This window comes from Gallus gallus, chromosome 28, assembly GCF_016699485.2.
Source record: "Gallus gallus isolate bGalGal1 chromosome 28, bGalGal1.mat.broiler.GRCg7b, whole genome shotgun sequence".
NCBI classification, from domain to species: domain Eukaryota; kingdom Metazoa; phylum Chordata; class Aves; order Galliformes; family Phasianidae; genus Gallus; species Gallus gallus.
The window spans coordinates 3,547,100-3,562,498 of NC_052559.1; the positions used below are offsets into that span (position 1 = coordinate 3,547,100).

Here is a 15,399-nt window from a genome sequence, read left to right on the forward strand (position 1 = left end):
GTCTCGGCCGGGGAACTTCGTCGGGTGCGGCGGCGCCGGTGGCGGAGCGGGGCCCGGTTCGGTCCCGCCGGGGGGCTCTCGGGATGCTCTCGCCGCCGTTCCGGCGCTCCGCGGCCGCCCCCAACTTTCCCCGCTGACGGCCGCGGGGCCGCGGGCGATGGTGAGCTCCGGCCGCCCCCCCGCCGCCGCCGCCCGCCGCCCGCCCGCCGCTCCCGGCCGGGCCCGGGGCCGCTCCGCCGCCGCCCGCTGAGCCGCTCCGCTCCGCCGGGACGATGCCGCGCTGGGAGGCGGCCGCGCTGCTCGCCGCGATCGTCGGCGTCTGCGTGTGGAGCGACGACCCCGGCAAAGTGATCTCGGACCGCTACGCCGTCTATTGGAACCGCAGCAACCCCAGGTGAGCGCGGGGCCGCCCCGTCCCCTCCGTGCCTTTAACGGCCGCCTTCCCCCCCCCCCCCACCTCCTCCCCCCCTCCCCTCCATCCCGGTCCTTCGCGGAGTTCCCGCACGTCGGGGTTGGGACAAAAGGCTGCGAACTCCGCGTTATTTCCCCGTTGGAAGAAACGAGAAGGAAAAGCTCCGCTCCGTCGGCTCCGCTGCTTTCCCCGCTCTGCCTTTGCGGGAAGAAACGATCGCTGTCATTATTATCGCGATTAATTATCAGCGGCGTTATTTTCGCGGGGGTTTCTCTCAGTATTTAAGCGTTGTTTTGGGGATGATTTCGGAGAGTTCATTTATTTTTTTTTCCCTCCCCGCCGTTTCTCTTTGTTCGCAATTCCGTAAAGCCCGAATTCGCCCCGCGATGCGCTCCGGGTCCCCCCCCATATCCACACCCCCCCATTCCCCGCTGATGGGGATCCCGGTCCCATATCCCCCCCCTTCCTCCCCCCAGGCTCAGCCCCCGAGCGGACCGCACATCGCGGCGATGCGGGGCCGACCGCCGTCCCCGCGCTGCTCCCCATATCCGCACAGCTCCCAGAGACCCCGTCAGACCCCTTTTCCCCCCCCCCCCCCTCCCCCGGTTCCCCTTTGCCGTGCGCTGTGTTGGGGGCGGCGCGGTGCCCTCCGGCCGTGGGGACGCGCGGTGACACCGCGGCTCCGCACTCCGGGATGGGACGCACTCCTTTGTGCGCTGCGCGCTGGGGCCTCGGCTGCCCCCATATGGGTTTTATTATCCCCCTCGCATTTTTGTGGGGGGTTGGAAGGGGAGGGAGGGCTTTGGGGTTGTGTGGGGTTTTTTTTGGTTGTTTTTTTCTTTTTTTCCCCCCCTCTTCCCCGTTGCAAAGTTGGTGTTTTTTTTTGGTTGCGGTGGCTGCTCCGTTTCGGCCACACTTTGGGGTTTTTGCCTTTTGTTCTCCCGGCCGGGGCTGCGCTGCAGGTGGTGGGATGGGGTTGTGGTGCCCGTTGGCCATCACTGTGTCCCATCCCATTGCCATCGCCCCGCGCTGTCCCAGTGCCGTCCCACAGCATCCATCCACGCTGCGGCCCTTTGGAGGCTTTGGGCCCCGATAGCAGCAGAGAAAACACCTTCAAGGGGGGGGGGAAACAGAGCAAAGGAAGCGGGGAGCGGTGTGGGATGAGCAGACAATGGCTGCAGGGCTGTGCTGTGACCCACATTCCACATTTCGGGTCCGGGGCTCACGGGGACACATCGGTGCCATCCATACGGACGTCGCCATTGAGTTCTCTCCTTGTTCAGCTCTTTGGGTCCGGCAGCGTCTGGCTGGAGTTACTCGAAGATGATTTCATCCTTCTGGATGAGGAGCAGTCTTCGTATGCCTCTTCGGCTCTGGTTTTCCTCCCTCGTTTTCCCCTTTAAGGAGAGGGGGGAAATCGGAAAGGATCCAAAAGGACAGGAAAAAGAGAGAGGAAAATGCCCTCAGAGCGCCCAACCCGCACACCTGGGTTGGGATGAAGGCTTTTCTGCTGCTTTCTGTCGCCATCCATATTCCATAAAGGACTGCCATAAATCTCCCGGTCGTAGAATCATAGAATCGATACGATTTGCCCAGATTAGAATAATTCTATATTTCCTAATTGGGTCTAAATGAAAAACAAACGGTACGGTGAGAGCTGCCCGTTCCGTGGGGGCATTCGGCACCGCGCTGGAGACCTTTCTTTAATGGGTGATGGGGCCGAAGGAGGGATTATTTGGGGTGCGTGGCCCTTGGGGGGGGGGAGTTGGCAGGGTGAGGTTGGGGGGCTGCATCTCAGAGCATTGGGCTCTCCAGCAGCGCTGGATTGGGCTCTCCCAGTGCTGCAATGGGAAGGGTTGGGTGCAGCGTTTGGGTTCGGCTGTTGCCTCCGTGCCGGGACGCCCCAATGCATTGGAGCTCAGGGCTCAGTGCTGGATGCTCTCAGCTCTCCCCGATGCAAAGCGTTGGCAGCGGGTTGTTCCTTTGCCTCCCCCAGCAGGGCCTGGGCAGCACCACCACCCTTCCAGAACAACGGTTCTCCCGCAGCCCGGCGTGCGCCGCCGTGGATTTGTGTCTGTAGAGATGTGCAAAGTGTGGGGTATTTTCCTCTCTCTATTTACGGTACGGATACAAATGCTGTAAATGGTCTCGATTTTACCCGTGGCCTATATTTAACTGTGAAGTCATTTCTGTGCTTCGGGAGCCTCATTTTCTGCCGCTTTTCTTCTTCTATTTTATTCCCCCCCCCCGTTGGTGCTGTGAGCACAGCTGGGATTTCTGTTCTGCTCTCCGTGGGCCGGGGGAGCACAGCAGCAGCTCCGGGTGGGCATTGCAGGGGGATGCGGGTTGGGGTGCTGCGGCTTTTGGCTGCTCTTCGCCCCTCATTGCTGCCTCCAAGGGTGGCTTTTTGTCCACGGCTGCTCAGAGCCGCCGTGCGCCCCGGCTGTGCCGTGTCCCGGTGCTCGGTGCCGTGTCCAGCCCAGCACATGGAGCCCAGGCTGATGTGAGGGCGATGGCTTTGGGCCCTCCTTGGAGGGAGCGATGGAAACCCGCTGGTTGCTTTTCCATGGGAGATGGGTGCTGGGAAGGGGTGGCTGAGCAGAAGGTTCGGCACGTCTGCACCGGGAGCTGCGCGTTGGCTGCGCCGTGGGTCCCTTTCGTTTGGGCTGTGTCTATGGGGCTGTCCGTGCCGTGGTTCTCCCATGCTGTGGCTCCTGAGGCCCTCTGGCCGTTGGGGGTCTCTCCCATCAGTGCCCCGTGCCGGGGTTGGAGCTGCCCGGCCCCAACACCAGCAGTGGATTCCCTCGGAGTTCCCATTTGGATCATTTTCCCTTTGTGCTCAGATCATTTGCAGCCCTCCCCACCCCTCTTTTCCAGCCCGCTAAGCCGTGTTAGCGATTCTCCACCAGCCAAGGGCTGGAGCAGCACGGTTAATAGAGAGCAGCTCCAAGCAGGGCCGGCGCCCGCGACGAGATTTTCTCTCCCCGTCCCTTCCCAGGGGCTGCAGCCACTCTCCCATTGCTCGCCCTTTTGGGGTCCAAACACCACCGGGGGCTGCAGGGCGGCCGCTTGTCCCCATCGGCACCCAAAGCCGCGCTGCTCCCGGAGCCGTGCAGAAGATGGGTGGTGGGTGAAGGAGGGACGGCTCCAGGTATGGCTGCAGAGCTGTCACCGTGCAGCAACAGAGGTGTTTTAGAGGTATATCTCTAATGCACAAACGGTCCCTGGGCACCAACCCCTGCGGCTGCACACCCGGTGCCATTGCTGAGGGTGGGCTGTGGGGTGGAGGTGGGTTGCAGGGCTGTAAGCGCCATCCCAGCACCAGTTATCCTTCTGTCTGTCCATGCAGCTGCCCCACATACCCGGGGTTGGGGCCATCCGGATCCATACGTGCATACATTTGGTGAGGTTCGTCTGCTGGGCTGTGTGCAAAATTGCAGCAATTTCTCCTTAAATAACTCATTTCCAATGGCGAAATCCTTATTTCTGCGTGCGCGGTTTGGGCGTTCATTGTGTGTTAAGGTTCGCTCTCCGTCCTCCGTGTTATTCCTCACTCGGGCACAGACCTCGCTCTGCTCCCTTGGGTTGGGTGGGGGTCACAGCGTTGCTGCTTTCAGCCCCAAAGAGGAGTTGTTTAAGGTTTATTTTTTCCCCTTGCTCGCAATGTGCCCCCGGCTCAGGTCCAGCCGTCCCCATACGGTCATGGGATTGAGCCCCACAGCCAAGGGTGCCACAGGGACCCCAAAGCATCAGCGGACGCCTTCTGGAGGTGTGAAGCAGCAGCGGTGGGGCCGAGCTGTCCCGGTGTGAGCTGCCCAGGAAGGCGCTGGGATGGGGCTGCAGGTGGGTCCGATCACTGCTGGTGGGAGTTCTCCTCCCTCCTCTCCCCCTCTGCTTGTTGATGCTGCTGTGGCTGGGCTGCTAAATAGCTTCCCATTGTTCGAGAGCTAATTACCTCTTAATGAGGCTCCTTACTCAAAAGCCAAGAGGAGCGGTGGGTGTGCGGTGCTGCCTTTGGGCACCGTGCCCATGGGGAGAAGGTGCGGGGACGGCACGGTGGATGGTGCCAGGTTTGGGGACCACGGCCTCAGTGCACTGCGTGGGACACAGCGGGGTCAGCGCCAAGCTGTGGCTGAGCTCTCAGCCCCATCCTGCACCAAAATGTGCACAGACCCCATCTGCAGCGCGGCGCATTTGGGCAACGGTTCCAAAAGCACGGTTGGGCTGCATCCACACATTGTGTGTCCTTGGCTGATGCTGTCCCAGCCAGGACTGACCCCCCTCCAGGGGCTGCAGGGTGGTGGTGGTGGTGGTGGTGGTGGGAGGGAGCTGAGCTCTGCCCCGGCTTCACCGTGAGCTGGCACTGCAATGGGGAGAGTGCAGCCACGGAGTGCAGCCATCGCATTGCGCCCTGCTCCCCAGCCCTGCTTCCTGGCCCTGCTCTCCAGCCCTGCTGTACCCCACGGGCGTTTGGGCCATTAATGGTGTGGCGATGGCTGTGGGGAAGGATGGAGGTTGAGGCTGCTTTATATGTGTGTGTGTATGTATTTTTTTTTCCCATCCCTTTTGAATTGTTCCTCTCCTCGTTTCCAAGCCCAGCGCTGATTGTAGGGCGGGCGGTGCGGCTGCAGGTGCCTCCGCTGTGCTGCTTTGGTGCTGTGCCTTTGTGGGGTCATTGCACGGCGCATCCCACTGAGCTCCTGGTATCACCACACACCCGGAGATCACCACCTGCATTTCCACCACTGCATCCCCGGGATCAGCCGAGTGCAAAACCCCGACTGCCTGCTTTGGATTTGGACACAGAGCAGGCCCTGATTTAAGCTGGGCCGCCCCAAAACCCCAACATGAATTGACATTCTCATTGCAGACCCTCTGCCCAAAGCCCGGCTGGCGCTGATGCACAGCACTGCACCGCTCCACCTGCAGCAGGAGAGCCCGGCAGATTGCATGCACTGTGCTGCATCCTACACCACGTCTGCACCGTGCGAGCACTGTGCTGTGCATGCACCGTGCCCCCACCCTGCATGCACCATGCCTGCTCCCTGCTCCCCTCCTGCACCCGGGTTCTCTGCATCCTTTCATCGGTGCGACGCTCAGCCGCGGTGCTCCCCGCTCTGCTGAGCCCAACTTTTGTTGCATTTTCCTTCCTTTCTTGCATTTCTCGCTGCAGAAAAGGCCACATTCCAGGGGTTGGTTTCTTTCTCCCGGAGCCTTGGGTGTGGATGGAGCTCCCCGTGAGCCCAGCAGCAGTCTGTGTGTCCCAGCAGCAGTCTGTGTGTCCCAGCAGCGGGCGCACGCCTCTCCGCCATCCTCGGGGAGGATTTTGCGCTGTGCCTTCGAGTGGCTTTTATTCAGCCTCGATGTAAATACACACATCTTATTTAAAGCGAGCCCCGTTGATCTGCATGGCGCTCGAAACCCATAGAGAGCTCAGAAAATCCCAATTCTTTCCTCTTTCCAACCCCGTTCCCACTGAGCGGCGCAGCCCCCGCTGCCCGCGCGCTGTTCCCGGCTATGGGCTGCACCAGCCTTTCACTTTGCATTTCCTGACAGGTTTTGGTGATTTTTTTGGCAGCTCCATTGCCGTCCCCACGCAGGGGGAGCCGCCTCCATCGGCTCCATAATCCCAATCGTGATCCGCTCGCTGCATCACGGCTTCTTATTCATTTTGGCACCGCTGGATTTGCCGTTCCGGCCGCCTGCGTCGGCGCTGGGATTCATCGCCCTGAGCCGGGGGGAGGAAATGGGGTGGCCAAAGGCCGGGGGGTGCGGGGGGTGCTCAGTGCCCGTCCCCACACTGTCCCCTATAGCGCCGTCACCGCTGCGCCCGGGCGCTGCCCGCAGAGTGGGAGCGCCCCTTATTTCGGCCAAAGGCTCGAATGGAAGTCATTGTAATTACCTTTCTCTTAATTATTTTTCCAAGAGATGCCTTCCTTCTTGCTTTTAAGTATATATATATATATATATATATGGAAAAACGAGTTATTTTTGCTGTGCTCTCAAATTCAGGGCGGCCTCTCCCCGCCAGCGCTGCCCTTCGCACAAAGGGTCCCCTCCCCACATCCAGCCCTGTTTCCAACAGATCTTTCATTCTCGGCGCGTTTTCTCCTCCAAGTTCCACGTTTTGGTCGTGGTGTTTTGTTGGATGCTGAGTTCTGAGCCCTCGGGGGGGGGGGATTTCTGCTGCTCCCATCCCCGTTCCCACCTGTGGGTGCTCGGGGACCTGCGGGGTCCCATTGCCCACCGCTCGCTCTTTCGCTTTGCGTCCCCACTCCTCTTCCAGTGCTCTCCCACCATTTTGCTCCATTTAGAGCACAGAGTGCCCATATTGCTGCTCGCCGTCCTCACAGCCGTGATGAGATCTGGCTGTGGGGTCACACTCACCCGGAGCCTCAGGGTGAGCATCCCCACATAGCACCATCCCTGTGCCGCTGCGGACCCCGGCGCTCAGCTCAGTGCGGGGTCCTGGGGAGCACCGAGGCCACCCCACTCCATCTGAGTGGGGCTGTGGGGTCCCCCCGTGCCCAACACCCCACGGCCTTTTGTTGCTCTGCCACAATCCCTGTTCCCCTCTCTGTGCTCGGCATCACCCTGGGGTCGGGCGCGGGGACCCTCGGGTGGCGCGGGCAATGCATAGGGGTGGGATGAGCTCCAGTTCCCAGCTCAGCACGCGGACATCTCCTCTCCCCCAGCCTCAGTTTCTCGTGTTGAGGTGAGGAGCGGTGCTGGGGCTGCGTGGAGCCGCTCCATCCGCGGGGCGAAGGAGGGGATGCGGGGATGGGTCCCCAGGAAGCACCGTGTCCGGTCCATGCGCCCCCCCACCCCCCGGGATGGAGCCCAGCTGGGCTCTGTGCGTTTGGTTGTTGGTTTTTTTTTTTATTTTACCTTCCACATTTTAATATTGGTTTCACCTTATAAATCACCGCACCGGGCTGCCTTGTAAAGGGAGATTTATGGGCCCAGGTGTGGCTGCGGCGCGATGAACTCTGCTGCTGGCCGGCCTGCTGCACTGCTGCTGTAATGGGGGTGGGGGCGTAAATCCCATCCCGTGGGGGAATCACACCCCACACCCCTCCTGCACACACCGGGTCCCCATAGTGCCGTGTATCCCCACTGCTGGTGTCAATCTATGGGGTGAAGCCGTGGGGCTCAGCCCCCCCCCAGCCCCATAGGCGACTGCAGCGGCTCCGGAGGGATTTTCCCAGCGCCGGCGCTGCCCGCAGCAGCACAAACGAACCAAGTAATTGCAACATGGAAATATTTTGTGCTCATTAAGCAGTGCACGAAGGAGCAGCGTTCCCTGGCGCGGGCAGGGACTCCCAGGGGTCACCGGGACCCAAATGCCGCGGCTCAACTGCGGCCAAACAGTGGGACCGGTGGGGGCTGTCCCAGGGCATGGGGCCGCCCCGGTGCTGGGTATAACCCCATGCAGAGCCCCAGAGCTGCGGGGTGCAGCCGTGGTGGGCTCGGGGCTGGTGCGTTTTCTCCCTGCTGCCCCAAACCCATTGCATTACAGCTTGAAGTGCCGGGGACACCCTGACACTGTGCTGCTGTGTGCCAGAGGGGGTCAGGCCCTGGGGTGCCCCCTCCTCCTGCAGCACGGGGATGGTAATAGATGGGCTGTGCCGTGCAGGAGGTGCCGAGGAGCCGATGCACGGAGCATGTGAGGGCGCAGGGATGCAGCAGAGCCCAGCACGTGCTCGTGGTGCTCCTCCAGCACCGCCACCACGCTCTGTGCCGTCCTCGGTGCCGGAGGAGCGAAGCCGCTGCGTGGGGAGCGCCGGGGAGAGCTGCAGGCGGGGGAAGCTTTATGGCTGTAGTTAAGGAGACTTTATGATATTGTATCTGAACAATTGCCTGCTATTATCTGGATCGATGCAGCGTGATTGAGACGCCGGTTGATAACCCAGCCGCTCTCACACCGCGCCGGGTCGCTTTGCTCTCCGTGACGCCCCTCAGCCCTTCTGCTTTGCTCCCCCACAGCTGCGTGCTGCGGCCGTGGGCTCTCACCGTGGGGCGTCCCGTGCCCTGTGCCACGCTGGTTGTCCTGCATGGGGACCTGGGCACCGTGGGGCCGCGCTGGCTGCCAGCCCAAGGCAGGGCTGCATTGGGTGCTATGGGTGTTCTCTGTGCCGCAGTGGGGTTGGGCTCAGCACCCCAACGTGAGGCCGGGCACCAGAAGCCCCAGATCCCCTTATGGACACGTAGCGGGGGACCCACTGGGGTTGCAGACCCTGTCCTGATCTCAGGAGGGGGTTTGGGGTCCCGGCCCCACCTCTGCTCGCCCCGCAGTCACTTTGGGTGCATCGCATCACCTCCGCGCGCAGCCGTAAAACGGGGGCAGCGATACCTTTCCCACCTCACAGAGGGCTTGGCAGGCTTAATTAGTTAATGTTCGTAAAGTGCTTTGAGGATTAATTAATATTGCGACTGATTTTTCTGATGGTAAAACTCCACTTCCCTATCTCCGCGCCGCCGCCGTTCTGTGTGACCCCATAACAAAGCCAAGGCAGCCGGGGCCGGGCTCAACGCCCCAGCGCTGTGCTGGGAGCAGGAGGGCAGCGTGTCCGGTGCTGGGGAACATTGCTGCTCCCCTCCCTCACCATGCAGCATTCCCACTGCTGGGATATGCACTGCTGCCACCGCCCCGTGCCGCTCGGTTCCTGCTCCGCACTGCGTGCATCCTGCAAGCACAAAGCTGCCCCATGCACGGCCCACTGCGTCCCACTGCGTCCCACACCCCACTGTGCCCCCCGGGACCCCCAGGGCTGTTGGCTCAGCCCCATCTGCTCTCCGAGTTTGGGTGTTTCCCAGCGGCGGAGCGCAGCCACGGAGCTGCTTTGCCTGTGAAACAAGTTGTAGCAGGCACACCTGCCTGCGAGCTGCTGGCAGCGCGGGGCATTTCTGCTGTCTTAATTCCCGTATGCCATTAGGCAGAGCGCTGACTGGCAAGTTTTGTTTCCTCCGAGATGATTTCTCAGCAGCGGCGCTGCTCCGCGCTGCTCACCCGCATCCCTCCCGCTGCAGCGCCGGGGTCGCAACGGAGGGGATGGGGATGGAAGGGGGGGTCCCCAGCCCCCACCCCGGTGTTTGTGCGTAGATTGGGGTCTGAGCTCGTGGGGTTTGCTGCCCCACTCCTGCACTGTGTGTTTGCTGCTCCTTTTGGAGAGGACAAAGAGCGGCGCGCGGGGCCACGGTGAGCTGCCAGCGCCCGTACCCTGCTCTGCGCCGCTGCTGGCATCCCGGCAATTAAGCTGGAAGTAATGCAATGATAAAAATAACACGGCGTCCTTCTGCAGCACGCTGCATCCCACCAGCTCAGAGGTGTTTAAAAACCCATTTAACCCCAATCCCGCCGTCGGGCTGTGGGGTGGCATCGGTGCTGCGGCCCCGTTCCGTCCCTGCGCTCCTCCAGGTGCGGGTGGCCCCAATTCCCCCAGTGGAGAGACTGGTTTGGTGAGGGGCGAGTTTGAAATAATATGATTTACATGTGGTTTTTTTCTTTTCTTTTCTTTTTGTATTTTCTCCTCTTTCTAGGGTTGTTCTCTCTCCAGGGCTTTGTTTTGCAGCTTTTCTCCATAATGCAAAGAGCAGAAATGCATTCCATTGACGGCGATGGAGGCATTCGGGCCGTAGCAGGGCTTGGGAGCAGAGATGGGCTTTGGGTTACGTGAGTGGGGCTGTCAGACTGTGCCTCTTTGGGCACGTTTCTGAGTCCCTGCTGCAGTTGGTGGGAGCAGAACACCGTCAGCCATCCCCACATGGGGACAAAGAGCGGTGCTACGGGGTGGGGGCGCACAGAATGGCTTTGTGGTGGTGGTTGTTGTGCCCTATGGAGCTTGATCCCGTGGGCACCCTCACCCCATGGGCACCACGGCCTCACTGTGCCCAGAGGATGCTCTGAGTGCTGCTGGTACCTGGGAAGCGTTGGGCTTTGTGCTGCTGATGGGGCCGTGCCATCGCCATCTATCTCCCCATGGCGCACACGCGGACCCCATCCCACACATCCCCATGGCCCAGCGCAGGGCTCCCGGCCCCATCCCATCTCCTGCCCCACTCAGAGCACTGGAAGGGGCCAAGCAGTTTCCGGGCCGGGAGGGATGGAGGGGGGAAACGGTTTCCGCTGTTGGGGAACATATGGATCCAATTGCTCCATGCAGAGCCGAGCGGTGCGGGACCGCTCCTCCGGGCATCGCCGTGCTGCGGCGGGGCTGCTGCATCCCCGCTGTCCCCATCCCATCCCGGTGCCCGGGGCTGCCCGTACCATCCTGGGGAGAGCCTCCACCCAGCGGTGCCTTTTGTCAGCCTCAGAAAAAATTGACCTTGAAGCGCGCTGGAAGAGCCCTGCAGCTAATCGTGTTAGGAGGTGTCTGACTGCAGCTCCGCGCTGCTCTACCTGAGCGGCATTAGCAAAGGGGACGCGTCGGGCTCGCGGCGCCCCGGCTCAATAATTGATGCGTTTGCTCAGCTCCCCTTCCGTGGAAGGAAACCCAAGTGGTGGGAGGACGGCAGCTCCGCTTGGGGGGGATAAAGGGGATGGGGGTCGGGGTTTGGGGCGCAGCGCTCGGGGATGGGCCCTGTGTGCCGCCCGGAGACCCCCACGGGCACTGAGGAGCTGCGGGGTGAGCATCTCCAGCGCTCCAGGAAGCCAGGAGCAGTGCTGCCCGCATGCCTACACCCTGCAGCTGCCATCCGTGAGCATCACCTCCTGTGGCCCTCCTGGTGTCCCCCTCCCCAATGCCTGCGCTGGGGACGTTGGCTGCAGGTGCGCCCCAACCCTGCTGCCCCCGCCACCTCTTCCGACCCCCATTCCCTTCCTCCTCTCCTCCCCACCTTTTTTTTTCCTCCCAGTTCTTTTTCTTTTTTTTCCTTCCCCCCTCTCAGAAACGCGTGCGGGGAAGGGGAGAGATTTTGACCTTCTGCCTGGAACCAATTAAAAAGGTCTTTCCGCAGAGACGAAAGTGCTCGCGCACCTTTGTATGCTGCTAACGGGTGGAAGAAAGCAGAGGCGGCCTTTGAAGGGGGGATGGAGGTCTCTCCGCTGGGACCCCTCCAGGCTTTCAAAGCCTGCGTTACTTCTTTATTTTTAAATAGCCAAATTAAAGTGACTCCCGCTTCCTTTCCTCCCCGTGAGCGGATCGTGCCGTGAGCACGTGGCCCCGGGAGCCGCTGGGCTGTGGATGGGGATGCGGGGGGCTCTGGGTGGGGGGCTGCTCCCCCTCCCCCCCCCCCACCCCACCACTCAGCACCCCGGTTCCATGGAGCTGCTCCCCGTTTTGGCGCATGCGTTGGGGTGGATGGAGGCTCCCCCCCATAGTAGGGTTGGGTTGGGGGGTGGGCGCTGGGGACGTTGCCCCGCCACCCCCTGGGCACGCAGCCCCTTGAACTCGAGCAGCCGCGCGGATGAGTGGGCTCCTTCAAAGGACCCCCCCTCCCATCCCGGCCCCCTCCCCACCTCCTTAAGACGCACTGAAAGGCGCCTGGAACAAAGCACAGGAAGGATTTAAGGTGGTTTCCGTGCAGACCTGAATGTGGAGCTGCTCAGTGGGGGCAGCGCGGGGGCTTTCATCCCCACGCGGAGTTGGGGCGTCCCGGGACCCCCCCGGCTGCTTTTTTCTCTCTCTCTTTTTTTTTTTTTTAATTATTTTTTATATAGTCTCAGATTTATTTTTTCCACAGTATAATTCTGAAAGACAGCGGAGGATGAATTATTCATTGACCCCTAACTGCCTTTGCATACAATCCTGGCCGGGGGAGAGCGCCCGTGTCGAATGCATTTGTGCGCAGCGCTGCCCCAAAAAGGGACTGAAATCCATTTTTAAGGTCTGGTGGGGACGTTGGGTGTTCTGGGGTGGGGGGAGGGCTGGAGCACGTGGGGTAGGGCAGAAAGTTCCAGGGGGGGATTCTCTGCCTTCCAGCGGGGTGGGACAGCTGCGGTGTTCCCTGGGGTGACCCCATGGGTGTCCGTATGGGGGTCCCCATGGGTGCCCTTCGGGTCCTGGCTGTCCCCAGGGAGCCTCCAGGCTGCGTTGGGTTTGGGGTCGTGGCATTGCCCAGCGCTGCTCTATGGGGTTGGGTCCTCCCTGGGGAGTTGAAGGCAGGTGGAAAGCTGGCTTTTTTTTTGGTCCATTTCCCGTGTTCCCAGGCAGTCCTTTAGCATGAATCGAAACGTGAAACATCTCTGAGAAAGGAGAGGGATTCCCCTAAGGGTGCACGTGCCGATGGCGCTGCGTGGGACCGCTGCCATCACTGCCATCATCCCAATGAGCATCGCTGTGCTGGGGGGGGCAGCCCCATCCCTGTCCCCCATCCCAATCCCCGTCAGTGCCACCTCTGCCCTGCGATGGGGAGGGAAGGTTTTGGTTGGGGTCGGTGGTGCTGCTTTTGGGATGGGGGGGGGGGGGGGGGGGAAAGAGGGTGAGAAAGAGGGAGGGAGGAAGGGGGGCACCTTTGGAATGGCGTTAATCTGATTAGTGTCTGAGTGAATGGACAAAGCGAAAAGGCTTAAAGCAGTGAAAGGAGCAGGGTGGGGCGGGGGGGCTCAGTGCCCTGCGCAGACCCCGGCGGCTCACGGCAAATTAGGTCAAATTTGGCCGGGGAAGCACGAGGGGAAGGAGAGCGGGGCGGGGGGGGGGAGGTAGGGAGATCAGAGCGCTGCTGTGGCCCCTGACCCCACTGCTGCCTCTGTGAGGACCCCCAGTGTGGGCGCTGCCCTGACCCTGCCGGGGGCCACACACCCCCTGCCCTGTGGCCTCGTGCCGGGGAGACCCCTTGCTGATGTCCAGATGGGGGATGGTTCCCCATAGCCCCCACCCTTGGAACACCTGCAGGGGGGGAGCCCAGCCCCACATCCAGCCCCACATCCAGCCCTACATCCAGCCCTGCCCTCTCGTTTTTCCATCAGTCCTGGTGTCTGTGGGTTGAGGGACCTCTGCAGGGGTTGTGGCACGCACTGTGTCTCACTGCAGCAATGCACTGTGACCACACCTTGGGGGGGGGGGGGGTACTGGAGCCCCTCGGGTGAGTGGTGCTGCTGCACTCGGTGGTGATGTGAGTGCATTGCAGTGCTGTGCCATGCAGGGTCCTGCCCAGGGGTGCTTGGGGGGGCCAAGCCAGGATCTGGACCCCGCAGCATGGCCCCTACTGCAGCATCAGTGCTGCCCCAGTCGATGGCTGCTGCCATGTGGCCAGGAGATGCTGGCCGGCAGGCGGTGACCGTGGCTTCTTGCAGAGCCTCGAGCTGCTCCCAGCATTGATCTCTGGGTGAGCAGCAGTGCCTTCCAGGAATCAATGAGGGCAGTCAGTATCGTGCCTCAGAGCCATGCAGGAGTGTCGGTGTGAGGCAGAAGTGGGACAGGAATGAAGGCTGGGGTGGCCCGGGGGCAGGGGGAGAAGCCCACCCCCAACAGCCGAGCTGTGCCCGGGGAGGGGTCACCCCAGCGGGGTTGGGACAGCGGTGTGGTCACTGTGATCCATTCGCATGGGGATGCCCCCATAGCTCAGGTGCAGATGGGTCCCCCCGTGCCTCGGTTTCCCCATCTGGCAGCTGTGGCGGAGGCTGTTCCCATTGGGACGGAGGGGTCGGTAGTGGGATCCTGGCCTGAGCCCCGTGGCACTGAGCGGTCAGCGATGGTTGTAACGCACCTCAGCTCCGCTGGGATGGCAGATGGATCTCAGTGAGCACCGGGATGGAGGGTGGGGGATGTGGTCCTGGGGAGAGGAGCGCACAGAGGGCGAACCCCGGGGGCCTTTCAGTCCCTTTGGTTGGCCAGGAGGTACCCACGGGTGGGAGCAGCAGGGAGAAGGGGTTCCATAGGGTCACATTGCTGCCTTGGTTTCCATGCATGCATGGGGAGCTCTGCCCCGGATCCACAGCTGCACCAACCTGCGTCCCATCCATCCCTTTTGTTGGGTTGGAAACTGCGCTGCAAGTCAGCACAGGTGGGAACAAAGCAAGGAGCTGCCCATGGGTGGGGGAGCAGCGGGCACCGCCCGGAGCCGCGGCTTCCAAGAAACAGAAAATGAGGAGGGTTGTAAGGGAAAAAAAAAAAAAAAAGAAAAGCAGTTCCCCGATTACATCTGGTGCAGTGACAAATCTGCCAGGCAGGTGATTATCCGGCACGGACGTGCCCAGCGCGGATACCGCTCGGATTAAAGGGGAAGGGGAGGAGGGGGAGGTGGCCCCGTTAAACCAACACCGCCGGAGGAGCGGACCTTTGTGGGGAGGTGGTGTAAAGGGGGGGGGGGGTGGGCTGCCGACCCCCGGCCCCGCTGCAGCACGGCCCCCCCCGCAGCGCCCGGTCCCGGCATGCCCTCGGTGCGCGGCTGCCTTTCCAGGCACGTCCCGGCATCCCCTCGGGACGGCGCAGAAAATTAACAGCAGTTCAGATCTGAGGAACTTTATGACACGTGTATGATAGGACTGAACCAGGGCGTAATTGAATGACGGATGAGCTTCCAAGAGCCACATTTCCAGGGAGTAATGAAAAATAGAAGTGCTATTGACTAAAGGAGCTTTCGGCGGCCGCGCGGCGCGGCGCGGGATGAGCCGGCTGCCGGCAGGGGGAATGCATCAATACGGCAAGTAATAGCTCAGTTATTATAACTCTGGAAATGTCATTCAGGCCTAACCAGAGAACACCAGCTATTAACTAGCCTTAAACAGCGCGTGCGGGGCGGGCAGCCCGGCCTGGGAGCGCCCGGTAATTATTTTGCTTTCCTCTGTGGCTCCGCTGCAGTTTCCTCCTCACTCTGCCGTGGGTCGGGCAGCAGCCCCGTGTGTGTGTGTGTGGGGGGGGGAGGACGTGCATTTGTCACCGGAGCCCCACGGGGCCGCTGCTCCCGGCCCCAAACGTGCTGCAGCTGCTCCAGAGCCTCTGCAGAGGTGGATGAGCGGTGATGTGCCACGGGAGCGCAGCCCTCCCGTCTCAGGGCACGGCGCTCCGCAGCCCCCTGAGGTGTAATGAAAGCCTGTGGGGAGAGTA

General features: G+C 61.7%; 1 protein-coding gene across 1 annotated transcript in view; it reads left to right on the forward strand.

Annotated features, from left to right (window-relative positions):
• Positions 1 to 236: 236 nt before the first annotated feature.
• Positions 237 to 15,399, forward strand: part of EFNA2 (ephrin A2) — a 31,545-nt gene continuing 16,382 nt past the window's right edge. Inside the window, 1 exon segment of the mRNA NM_204983.1 lies at positions 237 to 394. Within this exon segment, the coding sequence (NP_990314.1) occupies positions 273 to 394 (122 nt within the window). The 5' untranslated portion in view covers positions 237 to 272.